Source organism: Lytechinus pictus, chromosome 13 (assembly GCF_037042905.1).
Source record: "Lytechinus pictus isolate F3 Inbred chromosome 13, Lp3.0, whole genome shotgun sequence".
NCBI lineage: Eukaryota > Metazoa > Echinodermata > Echinoidea > Temnopleuroida > Toxopneustidae > Lytechinus > Lytechinus pictus.
In genome coordinates this window covers 18,432,801-18,456,080 of record NC_087257.1, presented here as the reverse complement: position 1 = coordinate 18,456,080, position 23,280 = coordinate 18,432,801, and the positions used below count along the sequence as shown (strand labels likewise).

Genomic DNA, 23,280 nt, shown 5'->3' with positions numbered 1-23,280 from the left:
CACTGTTATGAGCTTACTTTCTTAGAACAAAGAGGGTTACTTTCAAACAGAAAGGAACGGAATATTGTCAAATGATAAGGTAATAAAAAAATACGAGAATATTCTCTACACGAGTTATGATAGCCTAATTGTTGTATTCTTGTTATTTTTTAAGAAAAGGAAATGAACTCCGTAAAAGACGAAAGACATTTTGTTTTCCAAATAACCCACCCCCCACCCCCCCCCCCCCCCCCCCGCATACATTCGTAATTCCGAAGCTTCGTTATTCCGAAGGTTCGGATATTCCGAAGGTTCGTTATTCCGAAGGTTCGTATTTCCGAAGATTCGTAATTCCGAAGGTTCGTTAGTCCGAAAACGAAATGAGGTTCGTAATTCCGAAGGTTCGTTAGTCCGAAAACGAAGTGAGGTTCGTAATTCCGAAGGTTCGTTAGTCCGAAAACGAAGTGAGGTTCGTAATTCCGAAGGTTCGTTAATCCGAAAAAGAAATGAGGTTCGTAATTCCGAAGGTTCGTTAGTCCGAAAACTAAATGATTAACTAACCATATTTCGTTTTCGGATTAACGAACCTTCGGAACAACGAACCTTATTTCGTTTTCGGATTAACGAACCTTCGGAACATCGAACCTTATTTCGTTTTCGGATTATCGAACCTTCGGAATAACGAACCTTCGGAATAACGCCACAAATGTTCGGATTAACGAACCCTTTTACGTTTTCGGATTAACGAACATCGAGGTATAGGCAATTTGCGTGTTTCGGAATTACGAACCTTCGGAATTACGAAGTGTAACCATGCCCCCACCCCACCAGTAAATCCCGAATGCATCCCTGAATGACCACACCTTAACATCATATTCATATCATAATCCCTATCCACTGGTGTGATGACAAACTTTAAACTGGCATAATTTAGTTGCTCTCCATCCGACTTCGATGGTGATAGTGTTTGCAAGGCCTGTGCAATATTCTGAATCTTCGATGTCACTATATTTCGTCAACAGAAATAGTGATTTTAGCCGGGAACCCGGGAAACCCCTTTAAATCACTGAGTTTTTGTTTAAGACTGAAGCGATAAACCATCCGATAAGACCACAGGGGTCACATGAATTCGCCATAATAAATCACTTAATTGCTTGATGCTTGAACTTGTGTTTTGAGGGAAGGGCACAAGAATAAAACATGTAAGTGACACCCAACTGATCAACAGTTAATGTGATTTAATAGAGAGGAGAGTGGTGGTGATAATGGCGGTGGTTGTCGCAGTGGAGGTAATCGTGGTGATGATGATGATGATGATTGTGATGAAGCAACCTCGTTGGAATGATAACTCAAGAGATAATCATGTACATTTACTATGTACATATGAGTATTTATTCATGTTCTTCAAAACTTCACAAAGTTCCAAGTTACAATGTTTGATAAGAGCGTGACCGTATGTACACTCAATGAGTTAGGACGGCGTTCTGTCGATGGGTGAAGACTAACCGACTATTCTCCCCCAATTTCCCATATTTATACCTAAATTTATTCAAATGAATCTCGTGCCACTCCTGGCAACAATATGATATAAAACATAACATTTACAAGGTGAAAGCCCTCCCCTTGGAAACTGGAATTGACCAATCGAATATTTACATCTCAGAAAGTTTCAAGCATCCCAACCCAAGGATACTGCCAGGACTTTTTTCCCTAAAAGCAGCTGACCGGTAAACAACATGATTAAATGGATGAGATGGGAACATGTGCAACATGGATGAGCCATGGTCAGAAACTGGTCCGAACATGACATGAAATATCAGCATGGACTTAAAATTGTTACAGGTAGGATTGACCTGGGACCTGTACAGTTGAAAACAACAGGTGTCGTGTGCTACTACCCGAATCACATGTGAAAGTTAACCCCCCATAACACAGGTGACACACATTGTCACAATGATGATGGTGATGATGATGAAGATGATGATGATGATGATGATGATGATGAAGATGATGATGATGATGATGATGTGATGATGGTGATAATGATGATGATGATGATGATGTGATGATGATGATGATGATGATAATGATGATGAAGATGATGATGATGATGTGATGATGGTGATAATGATGATGATGATAATGGTGATGATGATGATGATGATGATGAGTAAGATGGTGGTGGTGTTGTACGTTATGGGGGCCTATTCTGTATTATATTATGAATCAAATTAATCGGTCTATGATGGCGATCCTACGTCCAATAAAAAAAATCCCTCTCCTCTAAGCCCCCTCATAAAATTCAAATCCTGTAATTGACTCAGAATTAACGTGAGTGCGATTGCAACTCATGTTGCGACGGGAATGACGGGTCCATGGTCTTACTAACTATATGCATTTTTGTCTGCCAGTTTAAGGATTAAGTCTAACCCGCTGAATAACCAATATGATTTTATAAGGCTGATGGTCTACCTCGAATTAAAAACCTTCGCTTGATAATCAGGTTGGTACTTAGTTAAAGTTGGAATGAATTGACACGAAAGTGCTTTTCATTTTGTTCACGAGTTAATCTAGCGGTCACTGCTTTCGAAAATAACCCTCCACCATTTCCGTTCGCCGCACTCTCGATTTGCAATACCTTTCCGATAAAGTTGTATGACCTTATTGACAGAACAATAGATATACATTGAGTATTTCGGTATTATTGACCAGTACAAATGTCTAATCAACTTTCATGGCCATATCGCGGATAATATAGCGCTTCATCCTTCATTTGGAGCCAAGACAGTCTATACTTGATAAAGTGAGTGCACTGTCTCTGCACCTTGTGACCACTTATTTTTGTACTGATATTGTGACCCAGAATCTGATCTGTGACTTATGAAAACAGGTTTGTTTTTTCCGCTTTTCCCCAATTTTACATTGGTTTTCTGATTGAGAATCAGGCAGAAAAAGACCTACATCCATGCGCCGTTGTATTTTGTAACTCTCCTGACTTAAATAAAGTTTTGCATTTTTGTCTTTCTTAATAAGTTTTTTGTTGGTGCGATCTGGGGAAACGTTTTAAGTAGGAGCTGGCGACATTTGTCAATGATTGTTTAATTTCTTTGTTTTCTTTAATGGAGGTATATTTATATCTAATGTAGGGGTTTAATGCCATTGGTGAAGAAGATTTAATCATTATCTTCGTCTACATGGTCTACGTTTCTGTTCTTGTCAACAGATGTTCGTTTGTCTTCTGGCCAATCAGAATTTTTTTTTTTTGGATTTGAACAATCACCCTTTTAGTCAGTCAGTCACGAGAAAGAGACGTCACCTTTTGACCAATCCGGATCCAAGGACTTTCTAGCCAATCAAAAGATAGATACGCCATCTTCCAGCCAATTGGATTCATTCCAAGTCATTTCAAAGCCAGTCAGTTTGGAGGGACATCATCCTCTGACCAATAAGAGCGCAGGAAACCAGTTAACTGACCAATCAGAAGAAGGGAGCAATTCTTCGTAATAAATGAAATGGAGGAATCAAATGGACTGAAGAAGAATGGAGACATTGAACTTTCCAGTCATCCAAACGTAAGTTATTCATTATTAGTAGTTACATGTTTTTGGTCTATCTTTTAAAAAAGAAGGAACTACACCACACTGCAAAAACTCCGGTGTTGATTTAACACCAGCCCAGAATCTATGTCCACACCAGAGAAGTATTGAAACAACACCAGTTTGTAATCAAACCGATGCTGTTTTAATTCTAATTGGTGTTGTATAAACACCTATCTGGTATTAGACCAAAACGAAACTGGTGTTGTTTAACACTTCTCAGGGGTGGACATATATAGATTCCGGGCTGGTGTTAAATCAACACCAGATTTTTTGCAGTGTACGAATATAATTATAGAAGGAAAAACACTTGCGTACGAATGGGGGTGTGGCTTGGAGCCATTAAAAAGTTTCACAACCAGAAATGAGGGAAAACAAGAAGAAAACAAAAAGAAAAGGGTGAAATATGAAAATAATATGTTTTGTGAATATTAAGTCATTGCAATCTATCCCAAAAATAAATTTTCGTATAAAAAAGGTCACACATTTTGCATATTCGCAGCTTTTTAACCCCCCCCCCCCCCATGTCTTCCCCCTCGAAATTTTCAACTCATTACGCCATAGGAGAATAGTCATCAATATCTGGTCGGTCTACTGAAATTAATCTCAAAGAATGTTTTGCCCCTCTGGTTTTTTTTGTATCCTGAAGAATTTTATACCATCTTCTGAAAATTACATATTGCAAAATCCAAATAGCTAATGTTTATTATCAATGGCCACGTTTGAAAAACGAAAGCTGACACTGCTTTTCTCAGTTCTCCAAAAAAAAGTCTTCTTTTGATCAAATTGATTTATAATTTTATTGGTCAAATAAAGGTCAATAATTGGGCAAACTGGATTTGAACAACTATTGACTGACATTCTAACCATCCAAGGGTGTTTTGATCGACAGTTGGTCACAAGTTTTTCCCAATCCGGATACGTCAAAATCTCTGACCAACTGACTGGTGAAAACCTGATTTTTTGACAAACAATTTTGTAGTGTATCATCTATAATTATTATCAAAATCCTGATTTTACAATTGATCTGAGTTGTTTACCTGAATGAGGTGCTGCAGGTTTGCCTTTTTCTATTCCTTACACTAACTACAGGGTAAAAAACATGCCGAGGGTGCAGAGGAGAAAGATGTTGCCATGGCAACGCAGAATGGCCACCACGACAATGAAGACGTCGAGACAGGTTTAATGGAGAACGGAGGCGGTCCTTCCCCCGCCCCTCACGAGCAGAAAGCAGCTGAGATCCTCCGTAATCTAAGGGGAGAGCTCAGTTATGGGATAGACGATGTCCCTGCCTGGTACACCGCCATATTGCTTGGTTTTCAGGTAAGCAGTTAAAGTAAGAGTAAACTGACAATATTGAATTGCGCCCTCTTAGGTTGAGTTTGGCAAAGTGGTGCTTGGATGTTGACTGAACCACAGGCGTACCTGGATTACCAAAGCTACTATCTCACCAGCATTTCCGGAAGCATCCCCCCCCCAAAAAAAAAAAAAAAAATAATAATAATAATAATAATAATAATTTAAAAAAAATCTGACTAACAAGGTTTAAAAAAGAGTTTTACTGCTTCTGCCATGCCGTAAGATCTTTTCTGTCTAAGATTTTCTCATGACTAAACAGAAAAAAAAGTCATCAAAACTGTCAGGGGGCATCCCCCTCCCCTTGCTCCATGATCTTCAGGTACGCTACTGGACCCATTTATCTTTTTCATTGTGTAGAGTTCAATGAAATAAGATCTATAAATATGTTTAGAAAATCGTTGGGCAACTATGTCGTAATTCTTCACATCTATTGATTTGAACTCAATCATATCAATATTACTTTTGCATTATCCAGCATTACCTAACGATGGTCGGGGCTACGGTCGCTGTCCCACTGTTTCTGAAATCAGCATTGTGTATCGCTGAAGATTACGTCACTGTAGCCGAACTCGTTGCCACAATCTTCTTTGTCTCTGGCATAGCAACAGTACTTCAGACCACGTTCGGCAGTCGGTGAGTATTTGTATATCAAGGATCAGGAACTAAATTGAGCTTTCATCTCTATGGGACAATACTCAGTTATGATATGGATCTAAAGAGGCACAACGAATCGTATATTCATAGAAAAGACATTAATGATTAAAAGTAAGGGAACGGAAGAAAAAACAATAAGAGGAATGACACTAGAAGATGGATAGGTCACTGGTGGCGAATTCTGCATTACGTTTACCATTATTGGTACCGCCGGTGCAGAGTCAAAGCCGATTTAATGTCATTTTCAGAAAAAATAACCAGTACTCCCAAGTCTCCAACACATATTTCAGTAACATCCCAGTGTAAATAATATCACAATCTTATTAAAAAATATAAGTATAACATTATGATCATTACCATGTTTTACTCTATAGACTACCAATCGTACAAGGAGGAACATTCTCTTTCTTGGCACCAACATTTGCTATCTTGAGTGTGAAAGGACCCTGTCCGCCTCCTCTACCTGGTAAGATTTCATATTAGACATCAAAACCTTCGTTCAGACAGAGTGTAAAATCCGTATACCGTTGATGAAACGCCCATTTTGATATTTACCCACTACTGTATTGGATCTTGTTTCCTCGGGCAGAGAGTTTACCCCCCCCCCCCCCCACCACCACCACCACCACCTAGGCTTGGACATGTTGGAACATACAACTTGTACAAAATTGGTAACATGTGGTTAGAAGCAACGATATATCTCTTTTTTTTTTCAAAAGAAAGTGTATTGATATTCTGTGCTCCCACGATGGGGAAACCCTTGATCCAACCCTACTTGTGGACCCTAAAATTTAGAAACTCAGTACTTGAGCGACCGGAGGCTCAGATTCAAAAGAACATTGATCGCTATTTCGAAAGAAAAGAAACAAGAACGTATCACGTTTTCCTCTTAAAGAATACAGGCGAAAATTGCTTACAATAGCCGTTGTTACAAATTCCTATTTTTGCAACGGAACTAATTCTCTTTCTCTGTTCTTATTTTAAGTAAACGCCTCGGTAGAAGAGGTAGCGAACCAAACAGAGGTGTTTCAGAGTAGGATCAGGGAGATACAGGGGGACATCATGGTGGCATCCCTCTTTCAGGTATTTTCTTTTGTAATAATTATTATTACGTCATTGAGAAAACGAGTTTCACAGAAATCACAAAATCAAGTCCGAATGAAAATGATGTGGCATCATTGTTTTATCACCATGTTAGGTACTTCCCCTTTAATATTTTTATACCACCACCCTCAACAATCTATCTTTCTCTCTCACTCACCCCCCCCCCCTCTCTCTCTCTCTCTCTTTCTTTGTTCCTATAATGGTATGCCTTTCATGGCATTTACCTATTTTAAATGTCACCTATTACTGATTGACTTTTAACAAAGTTATTATTATTGATAGGGTGTGTCTTTAAGAAATATCGGTTTCTAGTATCATGTTCCCCGATGTTTGAGAGGAAATAAAAAGGAGATATTCTGAGATTGTCTGTAATTTTCGTTCGTATAATCGTTACGTCTAAACTATATCTACCTCTCCCCGCCCAGGTGAAGTAAATGAGTATGTCCCACCAAGTTAGAAGAAACTTCATGAATACTCGCCTTTAAAATTCCTAAAGCAACGCTTAGAAACACCAGAAAGCAGTCCTGACCATAAGAATGATGAGTATATTCTGCTCTTAGATGAATGAATAACACATCTATAAAGCACAGGTATTTGAGAAACGTTTGCAATAATCAGTATGATTAATAGATATTGTATGATTATCATAATTATCATTTGAAAAAATTAAAGGTCAAGTCCACCCCAGATAAATGTTCATTTGAATTAATAGAGAAAAATCAAACTAGCATAACGCTGAAAATTTCATCAAAATCGGATGTAAAATGAGAAAGTTATAGCATTTTTAAGTTTATCTTATTTTTCACAAAACACAACTCAGTGTCATGCAAATTAATCAGTCGATGATGTTCATCACTCACTTTTTCTTTTGTTTTTTTATTATTTGAATTATACATTATTTCATTTTTTACAGATTTGACCTTAAGAACCAAGTTGACTGAACCATATACTATTAAAAAATGCTAGTTCCACACGTTCAAGAGAAATTAATCGTTGTATCAATTTCATATTTCATATAATAAAATACAAAAGAAATGGTGAGTGGATGACGTCATCGGTCTACCATTTGCATACCGACCAGGATGTGCATATGACTGTTTTGTGAAATTAAGTGAAACTTTAAAATGTCATAACTTTCTTATTTTACATCCGATTTTGGTGAAATTTTCAATGTTATGCAGGTAGGATTTTTCTCTATTTGATCAGGTGGACTATTTGTTGGGTTAGACTTGTCCGTTAATCAATTATTTACCTCTATTATTATCAACAGGTGGTGATAGGGTTTACCGGGACCATCGGCATCATGCTTCGTTTTATTGGCCCCCTCTCCATCACCCCTACCATATGTCTGATAGGACTCGCCCTCTTCAAAGAGGCAGCGGACTTTGCGTCGGGCCATTGGGGTATTGCTTTCATGTAAGTTGATCACATGTACACAAAAGTTTCTCAGAAACGATTTTTTATTGTGCGCATTTTTTCAGGGGGGGGGGGGGGGCAGCAGGGTGCTCAATGAATGGAACCGTGTAGAGAGCTAGATTTTGCAAGCCAAACTTTAAGGGGAACTTGAAGTTTACCCAGACGAAAAGTTGGTGTTGATAAAAGGAGAAAAGTATTGGTGACGGTTTGATCAATATTTAAAGTTTCAAATTTGTGACCTCATATTCGAGCACCTTCCCCATATATCAAGATTCATAAATCCGTTATTATTGAACGGATTTTCATTGAATCTTCAACAGTACTGTACTTTTCTATATAAAAATAAATAAATCTGCTTCTATTAAAAGCAACTTCCTATCAGGGTGAACATGATGAACTTCTCATTAAAGGAATTTAAATTGAGTCGTACGTTCGCTATCAAATAAGATTTTGTAAAACAAAAAAAGGTTGTCTAGTGAGAAATAGATTCGAATTTAGTTTTTGTTATCTAACTTGAGAAGGGTCTACTCCACGTTGGAAATAATGTGAGTGAAATTAGAAGAATAAAACCTGAAAGGTAATTAAAAGTTGGACAAAGTTATGCATTATTTCAATGCAACGATTCTATGCCGATCGTCATGAATATGCAGTGACCAGGCGGATGATGTCATCTTCCAACTTTTTATTGAGTATATTGTATTAAATCATGACTGTTAAATGTAATCTTATAAGTATAAAAAAAAACAATGGATTGTATAAGCTCATTATTGATGAAAGTTAGCTTATGACTAGGGAGACATTGAATGAGATTCAATCTTCTCCATCAGGACGATGGCATTGATGACGATATTCTCGCAGTACATCGCACGATTTGGGGTTCCATTCTTCCGCTACACTAAAGAAAATAGATGCCACTCTAAGAACGTCTTCATCTTTAAACTATTCCCGGTGAGTAGTCATTCAGTCAGTCCATAAAGTCAAACAATCAATCAACCAACCAACCAACCAACCAATCAATCAATCACCCAACCAACCAATCAATCAATCAATCAACCAATGAATCAATCAATCAACCAACTAACCAACCAATCATCAATCAATCATCCAATCAATCAACCAATCAATCAATCAACCAATCAATCTATCATCTAACCAATCAATAATAATTAATAATAATAATTGGCATTTATATAGCGCTTTATCAATTTACGACTGTTCAAAGCGCTTCACAATTATTATTACCCGGTCACTGGATTCGAGCATTTCAAGCTGCCTGTTAGGCGCACACATGCTAAACCAACCACAATGATGGTTGTTTCCTACCGGTACCCAATTAGCACCTGGGTGAGAGTGGCAAAGTGTGGATTGACGCCTTGCCAAAGGACGCTAGGCCATGGTGGGATTCGAACACACGACCCTCTGATTACAAGGCGAGAGTCAGAACCGCTACACCACGGCGCTTCAACCAATTAATCAATCAACCAACCAATCAATCAATCAATCAATCAATCATCCAACCAATCAATCAATCAACCAATTAATCAATCAACCAACCAATCAATCAACCAATCAATAATTAACCGATAATCCAAGCAATCAACGATTCAATCTCTCAATCAATCAATCAATCAATCAATCAATCCCCCAATCAGTCAATCAACCACAATAATCAGTCAATCAATCATTCATTCAAACCTGCAATCAAACGCAACTCTATAGCAACCAAACTTCACCTTTTTTCACCGGTAATCAGAAGCATGTAGTTGTGACTATTATTTTGATCTTCTGACTGAGTTGCATTATGTTTTCGGCTACAGCACCTTCATGTTGTAACCGGCTAGTAGTCAACCTGAAATTCTACCAAAAAATGTTTTATATAAAGGCCTCTTTTTTGTATAAGCAAATAAAACCATGCATATATAACCATTAAAAGAAACAAAAATGAAATTTAGATACGTTGTAGCCTTCTTATCCAACGCCCGATTTGATTGAATTTAGTACAATGTTCCATTGTATTAATCCAAATAAACTTGTGTATACATATAACAGGACCTTTACGATAAGGTCATATTGAAAAATGTTAAAATGCACAGATACATCATTTAAAAAGGTGTAGATAAATATCAAGTTTGCTTATATGCGGGTAACAATTGCATTATTGATTACCTCTGATCACGAATATGGATGGTATTTGGGCATCCCATTTCCCCGACACATCCTGCTTGTAGGGCATGTTATAGGAAAGGCCCCTGACAAAGAAGTCAGGTTAGAGTCATTGACCTCAGATAAAATTGCTCGTATTTAATTTTAAAACCATGAGATATGACTGTTCATCAGTATGACAAAATTGCCAAGAAGGACATCGAAGTAAAAGAGAATAGCGGAATATTGTGGTCTTCCGCCATCTACGGTATAGTTCGAGCTATCTCAGAAGCTGAAACTTATTTTCTTTTATCAACTGGAACGAATTTTGACGTTGTAGATAAGACTGGTGCGATTTTAGTTATACCTCGATCGTGCTGATAAGGGAGGGGAGCCCCCTCCCCCTCTTTTGCACAATTATTGCACATTGTGGATCCCTTTTTATGAGTGATGCTACTGGTCAGTACGAATGTAAATGGACCAAACTTGTAACAATCGTGCATTTTTTCAGTAAAATTGCATACGAGCAAAGCAAGTGAGCAAAAAATCTACATTTGTCAATATTCGTTCATAATTGGCATGTATAAAGTCAAACCAACCCGATAGTCACCTAAATTCAAAGAAAAAGTTCATGGTAAAAGGGGGGACATTGTTTATCAGATACCAAAACAAAGATGAGTGACGTAAGTGGCCCCCTCCCCCCCCCCCAAAAAAAAAAAAAATAATGATAATAAATAAATAAATAGATAGATAAATAAATAAAATCAGACATCCCCATTACTTACAAAAAGCATAAGTAATGTACACACTCCGATTGTTAAATGTTTCATGTTGTGTCACCTTGAACATAGGTAGGAGTTCGAATCTTTCAGGACATTCCACAGATATTATCAAATCCTTTCCATTTTCAATAAACTTTGCATAAAATTGTGTTTTATAGTTATGTCGGTAAAAATTAGAATATAACATAGTTTGGGCGCTTATTTTTTTTTCTGTGGGTCTTTGCCTAAATTCGCCTCACGACCACTCGGTCACGGCACCTCCTCAACGATTCAGTTGGTGGAAATTTCGTTTATTTTCCAAATACCTTCAGACCTCTAAATGTTTGCCTCATCTAATTTGTTGATGGTCTACACAGGTTATTTTAGCCATCCTAATCTCTTGGATCTTCTGTGCCATCCTTACGGCCACGAACGTCTTTCCGACCGAGAGCGATGACTACGGGTTCCAAGCCAGGACCGACACTCGACTTCAAGTTCTACAGGAGGCATCGTGGTTTCGAGTTCCGTACCCCGGTATGGAAGCTTCTTGTATGCTGTGCTTAATCACATTACTACTTTTTAATGTTTTTAATATATGTATTTTTTAGTTTCAATTTGTGTGCACTGATATACAATTCTTGTATTCTTACCCAACTCCAAGTATATTTTCTATATCTGCCTCCCCAGCTAAACCCATCCATCCCTCCATCACTCTCTATCTATCCCTCCCTCCCTTCCTCTCTCCCTCCTTCCACATCTATCCCGACCTCCTTCCCTCCCTCTCTTCTCAAAAATGTTCTCATTGCTCTTTCCATCAACGATTGCACAGTCCAATGAATATTCATTAGGCATCATCATGTCACTAAAAACCATACTAGAGAATAATGTCTAAATTTGTTGTTGCTGTTGTGTCAAAATAGTGGAATGTCCGGGGTGGCGATGCTGATATTTTTAGAGTACCGAAAAGATACGGGAAAGAAGAGGGAATAGGACAAAGGGGGAAAGAGAAGAAGAATGATGAGCATAAAAACGGAGATCTTGGTCATTTCACTCTATTAAAAACCTACTCCGATTTCCGTATGTACGTCATTTCCAACAGAAAATAGAAAATTATTATACTCTTATTATGATTTTATTGAAAAAATAAAGTAGATAGGGCTTACCATTTTCTTTTGTTGCCCCCCCCCCTCCCGGGCCCCTCCCCCGACCAACTGAAGGTCATGAAATTTGATATGAAATGAGGATTTTGTTTAATTATAACCGGATATTTAATCTCTCAGACTCCCGTGATCCTTTCTTGCAGGTCAATGGGGTCTCCCTACCGTCACCGTCGCCGGAGTCTTCGGCATGCTCGCCGGTGTCATCGCCTCCATGGTCGAATCCGTGGGCGACTACTACGGCTGCGCACGTCTAGCTGGAGCCCCGCCCCCTCCCAACCATGCAGTGAATCGTGGGATTGGTATGGAAGGTATCGCCTGCATGATCGCGGGGGCGATCGGATCGGGGAACGGAACGACGTCATACAGTGAGAACATTGGTGCTATCGGAATTACAAAGGTAATTCTTGTGTGATATTTTATTGATTTTGTGTCTTCCCCCTTTTTGCCTTTGTATTAATATTTTTAATTATCTTTTTTCAATGCTTGTGTAATCCAATTTTTCAATGAATAAACATTCAGTAAAACAAAACTTTACATTTCATATCTTATATGTCATAAATATTCTTTGCTATTGGCACCGTTTCATTGAGGTAGTCATCACCTAGAATACTTCAGTGAATTCCTTGATTTTGATTGGCTGAGAAGCACCAGTTTTAGTTGTTGCTACGGTACTAGTCAGAGACTGATAACATTTTTATGAAATGGCGCCATTTAAAAGTTCGTGTACCAATCATAATTATACAGTCATGATAAAGAGGAATCTAAATATGATTGCCGACAAACTTCTCGAATTGTCAAATTTTCATCGAGTATGAGAGTTGCTTCAAGGTGATGCAGATAAACGAAAAGTTGTTATTGTTCTCAAAGAAAGCCTCCATACGCTGTATCTCCCGAATTAAACAGCAAAATTCTTGCTGAAACTGTGCAAACGAATTTAGAAAAGATATGGAGCAGTAATAATACAGAGAATGTATATGCAAGAAAACTCTGAACAGAATATGAAAAATTTTCAACTTTTGAAATCGACAGGAAGAGGCAAATGGAAGAAGAAGTGATTTACCTTTTAATTTTCTTTCAATTTGTACATTTATGTTTTTATCTCGTTCTAATTTCAAATTTTTGATTCTCTACAGGTTGGTAGTCGCCGTGTGATTCAATATGGAGCGATCATCATGCTTGTTCTTGGAACATTTACAAAGTTTAGCGCCATCTTCGTTATGATACCTGACCCGATAGTAGGTGGCATGTTTTGTATCATGTTTGGTAAGTAAGAACCTTCTATCTCTCTTATGTAGTGTATCCCTTTTAAGTTAGAGTTCATTACACTACATCGGTGCTATCAATTTAGAGAGTCGAATTACAAAATCTTGATATGAGATCAAGGTCCTCTCCTAGGTCCCCTGGTTGCTTGTTTTCAAGCATTTATGCTTTCTTAGCAATCATGTGAAAAAGAGGGTCCCAACTGAAGACCCATAATGCATTATCCTCCCCTCTATAATTGTTTTGTTTTTCTTGCAGTTACAAAGTGCCCTGAATACAATTTGCTCCATTAAATAAGTCATGTTGGCTATTCAACAGTGATACCATCAATACTGGCATTACATACAATTTTTTTTCACAAATATTTTCAAGAACTGATTTGGTGTGGTTGAGGTACGGTATAGGCCCGTCAAATATTCAAATAAAATGGTATATGAATATATTGTTTACGTGGTAGCCATGTTTCTACAAACTTTTAGGAATGGTGGCAGCGGTGGGATTGTCCAACTTACAGTTCGTTGACCTCAACTCATCTCGAAACCTATTCATTCTCGGATTCTCTCTCTTCATGGGTTTGTGTATTCCAAACTGGATGAAATCGGGAAACAATGATCAGTACATTAAAACTGGTAAGATTTGTTTTCGTTTGTAAGATTTATATCATAACCTTATATTTTGGAAAGTTTGTGCATATTATTTTTGTTGGTGTGGAAGGGGATATGAAGTGGAATCGTAAACCGAGCTTGGTCATCGTTTTTTGTGAGAGTCATATTTGTTATAAATCGAGAAAATTTTTCTTAGATAGGCATAAGTTATTTACTTTTAAAAGTCATGAACAAGAATTTTCAAAATGTGTCTTGTTCTTTCGTCTTGTATCCCAATTTCTATTAATGATTTTCGATCAGTTTCGAATAATTCTTACCTCAAATCTTCAAATATAGTTAGTTTAAGGGGACCCATTTCATAAAACTTGTCCTTTACAAATTTGGTGTTAATATAAACTTCAGTCAAAATTTGCATTAATAGCATACTTTATGTATATGGAAGTTTTAAAATGCCATTCTACTTGAAGAAGCTCAATGTTCTAATCATGTCGACTTATTTTTTTCAAGCCGACATATTACAAATAGTTGTCATCATGACGACATGGTACCTTGCCAATCACCATGGCGACAGGACTCATAATATTATAAAAGTCGCCCTTGAAAAAGATACAAATCGTCAAGAATGGCGCTTTAAAGCTTCCGTATTTTGTTAAAAGATGCCCAAATTTGTGTCTTATTTCCTTAGGTTTGAGTGAGTTGGACCTGATCATAGTGGTACTGCTCAAGACTGGTATGTTTGTGGGTGGATTCTTTGGATTCCTGCTTGACAACACGATACCGGGTGAGAATAACGTGATTATTTGTTTTATTTCGAGCATTTTTTTTTTAAATATCCGCATCATTTCCAACAGATGAAAGGTCAAAGGGCTCCATCAAGTTGCTCTTCTGTTAATCGTGGTGGTGGTGGTGGTGGTGGTGATGATGATGATGATGATGATGATTGATGATGATGATGTTGATGATGATGGTGATGGTGATGATGATGATGATGATGATGATGAGGATGAGGATGAGGATGAGGATGAAGATGATGATTGATGATGATGATTGATGATGATTGATGATGATGATGACGATGATAATGATGATAATGAAATTAACGAATGAGCGAACGACGAAAACGACTTTGATGAAGATAATGTCAATTTTTTGATAAAGATTCCAATTTTTTATATAATCTCCCAACCAAAGTATGATGACATTGATGGTACGTTTCGGGTTTTGAGTCTTTTCTGTAATTATTTACTTAGACATTATTCATATCAAAATGCAGCCATTAAATCCTTCAAAGTTTACTCGCAAAATGTTCTGAGAATGTGTCAAATTACTATTTTGTTCAAACAAAAAGGAACTAAAAAGGAAAGAGGTATCGGTGCTTGGCAGCGTTTCTCGGGAGGCGATGAGGAGGATGATGCCGTTAACGATCTCGTGTTTCGCTGCTACGAACTACCATTCGGGATGGCATGGATTCGAAGCAAAGATTTCTTTTCGTATTTGCCTTTCTCGCCTACCTTCAAAGGCTGGAGATGTAGGGGATGCTGTCATTGCGGCAGACGATCAGGTACGTGTTATTTCAATTTTGTCATAATTAGATCGATATAGCGTTTAAAATATTAATGTTTAGTTCATCAATGTGTCTGTGTCTGTTTTGCATTTTCCTGAAAATCATAAATGAAAGAAAGTGTGATGGATAAGATTAAGAGAAAGAAGGCAAAACAGGAGATGGAGTATGAGGAGGAGGAGAAACATATCTGTGTTGGTTTGGAGTAGAAGAAGAATATATAGGCAAAGTAGAGGAGGTAGAGAATTAAGTTCATGGTATCCACCATCTCCTTCCCCCCTATATATGCCCAAATGCATCCGTTAAAATCACATTCTGAATATTTTGTCTACCCACTTCCATTCGAGAGGGCAGCAATCTACTTAGTGTGTGGAGTTCAAAATAAACAACGTTGAATTAAATAACTCTGAAAATGCTACCAAAACGTAAACGCCTTTCAGATCGGGTTCATCACCCCTAAAGTTCATCACCCCAAAGCCGACCTTGTTCATTTCAATTTTAACACCAATACATGTCCAAAGAAAACATGCATTGCTTAACTTGTCAACAAAAATAAACAATATTGTTTAACCTGCAAACATACGTCATTGACTGAATAAATATGATTCAAACGCGATCAAACAAAAAAATTACGATGAGTGACATTTCAGAAGCTGAAAAGATTATATTTGTGTCTTCTCCTATGACCCTGGATATCTGAAATGCATACAAATCTGACCCTGAAATTTGTCATTTTTTTGTTGTGAACATCTTTGGAAATTCCCATCGTGTGTATAACCCTACGATAATTTTCGCTCTCTTCATTATGTTCTCAATCTGACGCATGTGTGGGAGCGTCGTGGTTTTGCGGTTCTGACTCTCGACTCGTAATCAGAGGGTTGTGTGTTCGAATGTGGAGCATTATGGCCCAGTGGATTAGTCTTTTGACTTTGAAACATACGGTCGTGGGTTCGATTCCCAGCCATGGCGTAATTTCCTTCAGTAAGAAATTTATCCACATTGTGCTGCACTCAACCCAGGTGAGGTGAATGGGTACCCGGCAGGATTAATTCCTTGAATGCATGAGCGCTTAAAGGCAGCTCGAGATAAAGCCGGGGTAATAATAATAACAACGCGCTTCGGAATAAAATATTTCTAGATAGATGGCGCTATATAAATGCCTATTATTATTATTATTAATCCCACCGCGACCTAGGCAAGGCGTCAATCCACACTTTGCCACTTTCCACCCAGGTGTTAAATGGGTACACGGTATGAAGCGAAATCCTGTGTAGTATGCCTAGCAATCGAGTCTTAAAACTCTCGGTGGAATGCTCCCCAGGGAGTGGAGAAAGCGCATACATTGTATGCAGGCATGCCAGGATCCGATGACCGGGGTAATAATATATCTGTAAAGCGCTGCGAGATGTCGTTCCGATGTATTGAGCGCTACAGAAAAGTGGAATATTACTATAATTATTATGTGGACACCCCCCCCCCCCATGGATTGATACTTTGTTCGTCCACAAAGAAAAAATATGGCCTTTTCCGCGTCAATGAAGTGCCACAGAGGGTAGGACGAGGGAGGGGGACAAGGGGGGGGGGCAGGAACCCTCTGTGGTTTTGCCAACTAGTTTTTAAAAATGGCGGAATAATGTAAGAAAGATTGAAGCGTATGGACATGATAGACTCTGTGTAGCTAGATTACACATATAATACAAAAAATATGGTATCAGCCTTAGGTTATTTTCAACCAATCCCCCCCCCCCCCCGGGCCCATCCTATTACAATAGTCTGATCCTCCATTGTGTACCAGGACGACAGCGGATAATTTGTCACGGTGTATACGGGCAGACTGGGGTGAAAATTCAGCAAGCTCATTCCCCCGCCCCCGGGAAATGCCGGTACACCGGGTATGGCGCCATAATGAGTCACAGCGTATCTGTATTGTGGTAATGCAGGGTCTGATACGGATATATGACTCGGTTTGCCAATCCGGGATGATCCGCCTCGCGATTCATAAAGGTGCATTATTTCCTTACATTTACAAACAAAATATCAAAGGTATTTCGCACCCTTTGTTTATTGACTGTCCTTTCATCTTCATTTCTTCTCCTTTTCACTCCGCCCCTTTTTTTCATAGAAACACCTGATGATTTATGGGTGTAACGATTTTTGGAATGGACTTTGTTTCCACTGTGTGTCTTTTGAGTTGAATAGTGACTGCATACTGATTCATCAAGATTCAGAACAATTCGTTTTTTATGATATTTATTCTTCTCGTAGACAACGCTGATTCTGAACTGTAATCTGAACCAGTGTGATATCTTCTAGATCAGCGCTTCTCAACCGGTTGGCCGTGGCCCACTGGTGGGCCGCGAAGCTCTCTCATGCAGGTGGGCCGGAAGAAGCTCCAGAGGGAGAAAAATAGGGGGGAAAATATAGTATATTTCACAGAACTGTCCAAGCATGTTATGTCCGATCGATCTACGTGTGTCAAACAAATTAAAGCACGATTAGGTATCATGCATGTTGCAAAGCATGCACATGCACACTGTGATGGTTTCGATCCAACTTTGATGTGAACCTCACGTGCATGCATTTTGTGTATGTAGTAAATCGTCGCCCATTTCTCGGGTATTTGCGAATGCAGATTAGTTCTCAATCTGTTTGTTTCGAATGTGCTTCAGATTTATGTTCAAATGCCACGAAATATTTTTTCTTAAAAATGGACGGGTTTTATTAAATGTTGGTAGGTGGACCTCGACAAAAATCTGAGAGTCAAAGTGGTCCTCGAGTAAAAAAGGGTAACTTGAGAAGCGCTGTTCTAGATAAGAAAATAACAAGCCAATGCTAGTACTCAATTATAGATGACGAATAGAAAATTGAAGGAAAGAGAATGTGGAAGAGGTGATAAGAAGAAAGAATAAGGATTATATGCATTTCAAAAAAAATATTATAACCGTTTCAGAGAGTTCGCTTTAGATTGAAAATCTTTCTGATTATTAAAGGAATTCAATGGCAAAAAAGTGCATTGAATACAACCTAAACATGTTTTATTGGGGACAAAAATGGTAAAAGGGTAAAGCAAATAGTATTTGGCAAAGACTTAGACACCATTAAACATTTATTATAAGATAGAATGTGTATGCATAATCACGCTCTTTAAACACACTCTCCCACCAACACCCCACTCTTTTGTCCAACCAACACCCAACATTTTCCCCCATGGATTTTGTTTGTTTTAATTGATATTTAATTTCTTCCTATTCAAGCATTCAAATTATTACAGTAATCATAATTAATCAATGGACATAAATTGTGAATGTCGATCATATGATACAAATACACACCCAAGTCCACCCACACAATCTCGCACACCCCTCACGCACCTTAACATGCGCTCACACTTTCACACTGCCACACCTTTTCCCAAATCATGACAAATTATACACACCCACTCCCAAATACACAACCCTGCACACCAACACCCGCACCCTAACACGCGCTCACACACTCACATTGCCACACCTTTTCCGATATCATGACACATTATACACACCCACTCCCAAATACACAACCCCGCACACCAACACCCGCACCCTAACACGCGCTCACACATTCACATTGCCACACCTTTTCCGATATCATGACACATTATACACACCCACTCCCAAATACACAACCCCGCACACCAACACCGCACCCTAACACGCGCTCACGCACTCACATTCACATTGACACACCTTTTACCATGTCATGACACATTATGAACACCCACTCCTAAATACAAACCCACGCACACACCCCAACACCCTCCCACATTCACATTGCCACACCTTTTCCGATATCATGACATATACACACCCACTCCCAAATACACAACCCCGCACACCAACAGTCGCACTCTAACACGCGCCCACACACTCACATTGCCACACCTTTAACCATATCACGACACATTATACACACCCACTCCCAAACACACACTCACCCTCACCCTTACACGCGCTCACACACTCACATTCACATTGCCACACCTTTTACCCATGCACCACGTACATGAAAGAGGGACGCCGAAATATTTTGATAGCATAAGAGCATTAGGGGCGACCTAAATTCTTTTCTATCAGCGAAATAAAAGGGGTATTATAATATCCTGACACGACCCAGATGATTCTTTTTGCATGCTTCCATTCATTCTTTCTTCTTTTACCTTCCTACATATTACATCTTTCTGTAATAATTATCTCTGAGGAAGAATAGAACGTTTCCAGAATGAAATCGTTTTATTTGAAAGCGGAGAATATTTGGTGCCTTTCTGCACGTACATGTCTTCACGCATGTATGCACTGACGGTTGTGTTCAAGGCAAAAATGTGACGAGAATAAATACGTAGACCTCAGCAAATACAAATATCTTACTTGCCAATGTCATAAACCGATTGAAGTTTAATGTAAATGCTGTCAACAACATTGCACTTTTGTATTCCATTCAATTCTATTTACATTCTCGCTCGGGTTGTTTCTCATATAAAGAACTACTCGTGAACCACATTACAAGAATGCTTCATATTTCAACTCCGATCTTAGGTATAACAGTCCCAGCCAGGGTTCAGTTAGTTAGTAGGCACATTTTTGCAAATATTCTACAAAAATATATTTTCTTTGTTAAAAAGAGGGTCGGTTAGAATATGGGGTTTATTTCCAATTAGTCTAATGCCAATTCGTCCATTTACTAACTCTTCTACTATCATTTGGTTCAGTTCGTCCACTATCCACATGGTTTAACTGCCATTTCGTCCACTCTACATTTCGTCTAATAACCAGTTGGTTCAATAGCCATTTGGTCCATATACCATTTGGTCAAATTGGACGAAATGGTTATAGACAAATTGGTGATTAGACGAAGTGATTCTTGGACAGAATGTATGTTAGACGAAATGTTGATGGACGGAATGGCATTAGACTAAGTGAAGGTAGACTGATGAGTGGACGAATCGGCAGTTTACCAAACATAGCATTCGTGTACCTTTATTATAAAAGTGAATATATAAAGTAAATTTTTCCTGCCTAATCCTACACTTACCCCGACTGTCCCCGTGCGTCCCATAAAAAACGAAACCGAGATTTATCGATGATTTATCATAACTTATTCACAAATACAATAGACAAATGACCTACCATTGTAAAGCTTAGAATCTCCTCTTTCATCTGATATTACTTAGATTGTTCCTCATTAACACTTGAGTGAGCAAAAACAATTTGAAGAGAGGATACCAAAAAGTCATATGGTGGGCTGTATCTGGGTTTCAAAAAGAAAACCTCATTTTTAAAAAGTTCAATATCTGTTCTTTAATTTGATACCTCAATTACAGAACATGGTCAAGAAATAACAAAGTTCTGGTAATTTGAAATAAGGCTTGAATTTCAATAATTTCATAAAAGGAAGAGGTTTTACAGGCTAGCGTTCAAACTCACTCGACAATCCGTTGTGTTGACGATCAGCCATGCATTAAGTCTTTTGTTGACCATGCGATAGCTTCTGTGGGAAACCGGTGAAAACACGTTTATTTAATGAAATTTTGGAAATACAAGCATTGTTTCGAGGGAACATAACTTTTTTACTTCTTGGCCAATTTTTGTGATTAAGGTATCAAATAAAAGAGCAAATATTGAACTTCTTAGACATGTGATTTTCTTTTGGAAATCCAGATACCCACCGCTAAATGAGGTTTTGGTATCCTTTCTTCAAATTGTTTTTGCTCACTCATGCGTGAATGAGGAATAATCTAAGTAATATCAGATGAAAGAGGAGATTCTAAGCTTTACATTGGTAGGTCATTTGTCTATTTGTATTTGTGATTAAGTTATGATAAATCATCTTTTAATCTCTGTATATATGCTGGTGATTGCTGATGCTGTGTGTATATTTTTCATTTGATTTTCATGTGTATTTTTACCTTGTTTTACTGGGGGCTACAACTCACAAGTTCTTATGAACTTTTCAGCACTTCCATTTTTCTCTTGTACATGTCATTTTCATTCTTGTACATATTGTTTATCGTTATTATATTGGTGAGAAAATAAATAAATTGAACTTAAAAATAATATATAGTTATCTCCTTTAAAACTACACGAACTCTTGTTTTTCTTTCTTTCATTCATTTAAAGCGTTCTATCGACTTGTGCCAGCTCGTTTCAGGTCATCCGCCGAAGTGTAAATTTGACCTTGCTGACGACATCAGGTCATCAGAGCCATGTCTTGATCACCTACCGCCATTTTGTCTTCCATCAATGTGATTTTCACCATGTTCTGAACACTACACTGCCTTCAGTGGAAAATGTGTATATAGTGATGATTTTTGTATTATTCCTTTTTGAAATCTGCATAAGAAAATGATTTTTATTACCAACGACGTGGAGCGTCTTGGCCCAGTGGATTAGTCTCCGGACTTTGAAACAGAGGGTCGTGGGTTCAAATCCCAGCCATGGCGTAATTTCCTTCAGCAAGGAATTCATCCACAGTGTGCTGCACTCGACCCAGGTGACGTAAATGGGTACCGGCATGAAATAATTCCTCAAAAAGCTGTGTGCACCGAAAAGGTAGCCTAGCTTAGCCGGGTAATAATAGCAGGGCCCGCTGAGAGAACAGTTTTCGGAACTGAAGTGGCTACCCTGGGTAAATATACCTATATTATTATTATTATTATTATTATTATTACCAACCCAATCAAAATCCAAGATGATAACCCAATTCCTAAACAGTCATTTCTACAGTATGACAATTGTGATTAAGAAATTATAGACACTCACTGTGAGGCTTTATACATTTTGATTATTCCCCTCAGTAACAAGACATGTTACAGGGTTAATTCGGGCTGGACATGATATTTCAATAAATGGAGTTAAAATCAAACGAGACATTGTCATTAAAATCTGATGAAAAAAAATAAAGAGCTTCTGAATTTCAAAAATTTAGTAATATTTTGTGAAAACATTTATATGCGTGGTGTAGTGAATATGCAGAAGGTAAGCTGAAACTATCATGTCTGCACGTTCTCTTAATAGTATTATTTTGACAATGTGTTTATATGTAATTAAATACAAAAGGATAAGTCGGGATATGACACCCTCAGCTCGCTCTCTGCATATTCTTGAAGACCTGTGCAGAACTGTTTTAACGGAATAATGCAAACGTTTAAAATGTTATTCCTTGTCAGATTTGGATAAAAATCATAAGTGTGATCAATGCGTTGATGCGAAATGACACTCTCAACTAGATCTCTTAAAGAGCGATTTTAGTCACGCTTCAAAATTTTGGAAACGCCCCTTGTGTGTGGTTTATATTTCTTCAAAATCGCATTTTCCTAGAACATATATATATATATATATATATATATAATGTTTCGGATTTCGGGTCATGGGAAATGATTCCGAAAGTACACTCTCCCTACTCGCCGCATGCAAAACGCCCACACCTCCATACATAACAATGAAAAATATTTTATAGAGCGTGGCCTTTCGCCAATATGTCACCAATGGTCGCCTTTTAAACTAGATTGATATGGCTCCCGGTCTTCAAAGCAAACGATTTGTATGAATCATTTGTATGAATTATTGCATGCCCAGGGGCAAAACTTGTACGCACAATATTGTTTTATTGAAATGAAATTCCAGTCACTCAAAACCTTCATCGTTTTAT

General features: G+C 38.1%; 1 protein-coding gene across 6 annotated transcripts in view; it reads left to right on the top strand.

Annotated features, from left to right (window-relative positions):
• Window positions 1-22,555, top strand: part of LOC129275102 (solute carrier family 23 member 1-like) — a 34,312-nt gene extending 11,757 nt beyond the window's left edge. The window contains exons 1-15 of one of the 6 annotated variants that reach the window (XM_064108474.1): window positions 2,699-2,869; window positions 3,203-3,551; window positions 4,668-4,898; window positions 5,410-5,567; window positions 5,963-6,054; window positions 6,574-6,671; window positions 7,963-8,108; window positions 8,936-9,056; window positions 11,389-11,545; window positions 12,315-12,568; window positions 13,305-13,434; window positions 13,911-14,060; window positions 14,722-14,817; window positions 15,385-15,597; window positions 21,750-22,548. In XM_064108474.1, the coding sequence (XP_063964544.1) occupies window positions 3,492-3,551; window positions 4,668-4,898; window positions 5,410-5,567; window positions 5,963-6,054; window positions 6,574-6,671; window positions 7,963-8,108; window positions 8,936-9,056; window positions 11,389-11,545; window positions 12,315-12,568; window positions 13,305-13,434; window positions 13,911-14,060; window positions 14,722-14,817; window positions 15,385-15,597; window positions 21,750-21,799 (1,956 nt within the window). In that variant the 5' untranslated portion in view covers window positions 2,699-2,869; window positions 3,203-3,491 and the 3' untranslated portion in view covers window positions 21,800-22,548. Of the gene's footprint in view, window positions 1-2,698; window positions 2,870-2,892; window positions 2,962-3,202; window positions 3,552-4,667; window positions 4,899-5,409; window positions 5,568-5,962; window positions 6,055-6,573; window positions 6,672-7,962; window positions 8,109-8,935; window positions 9,057-11,388; window positions 11,546-12,314; window positions 12,569-13,304; window positions 13,435-13,910; window positions 14,061-14,721; window positions 14,818-15,384; window positions 15,598-21,749 lie in introns of those variants that run through there. The other 5 variants (XM_064108478.1, XM_064108475.1, XM_064108477.1 and 2 more) reach the window with 5 other exon arrangements.
• The last annotated feature ends 725 nt before the right edge of the window (window positions 22,556-23,280 follow it).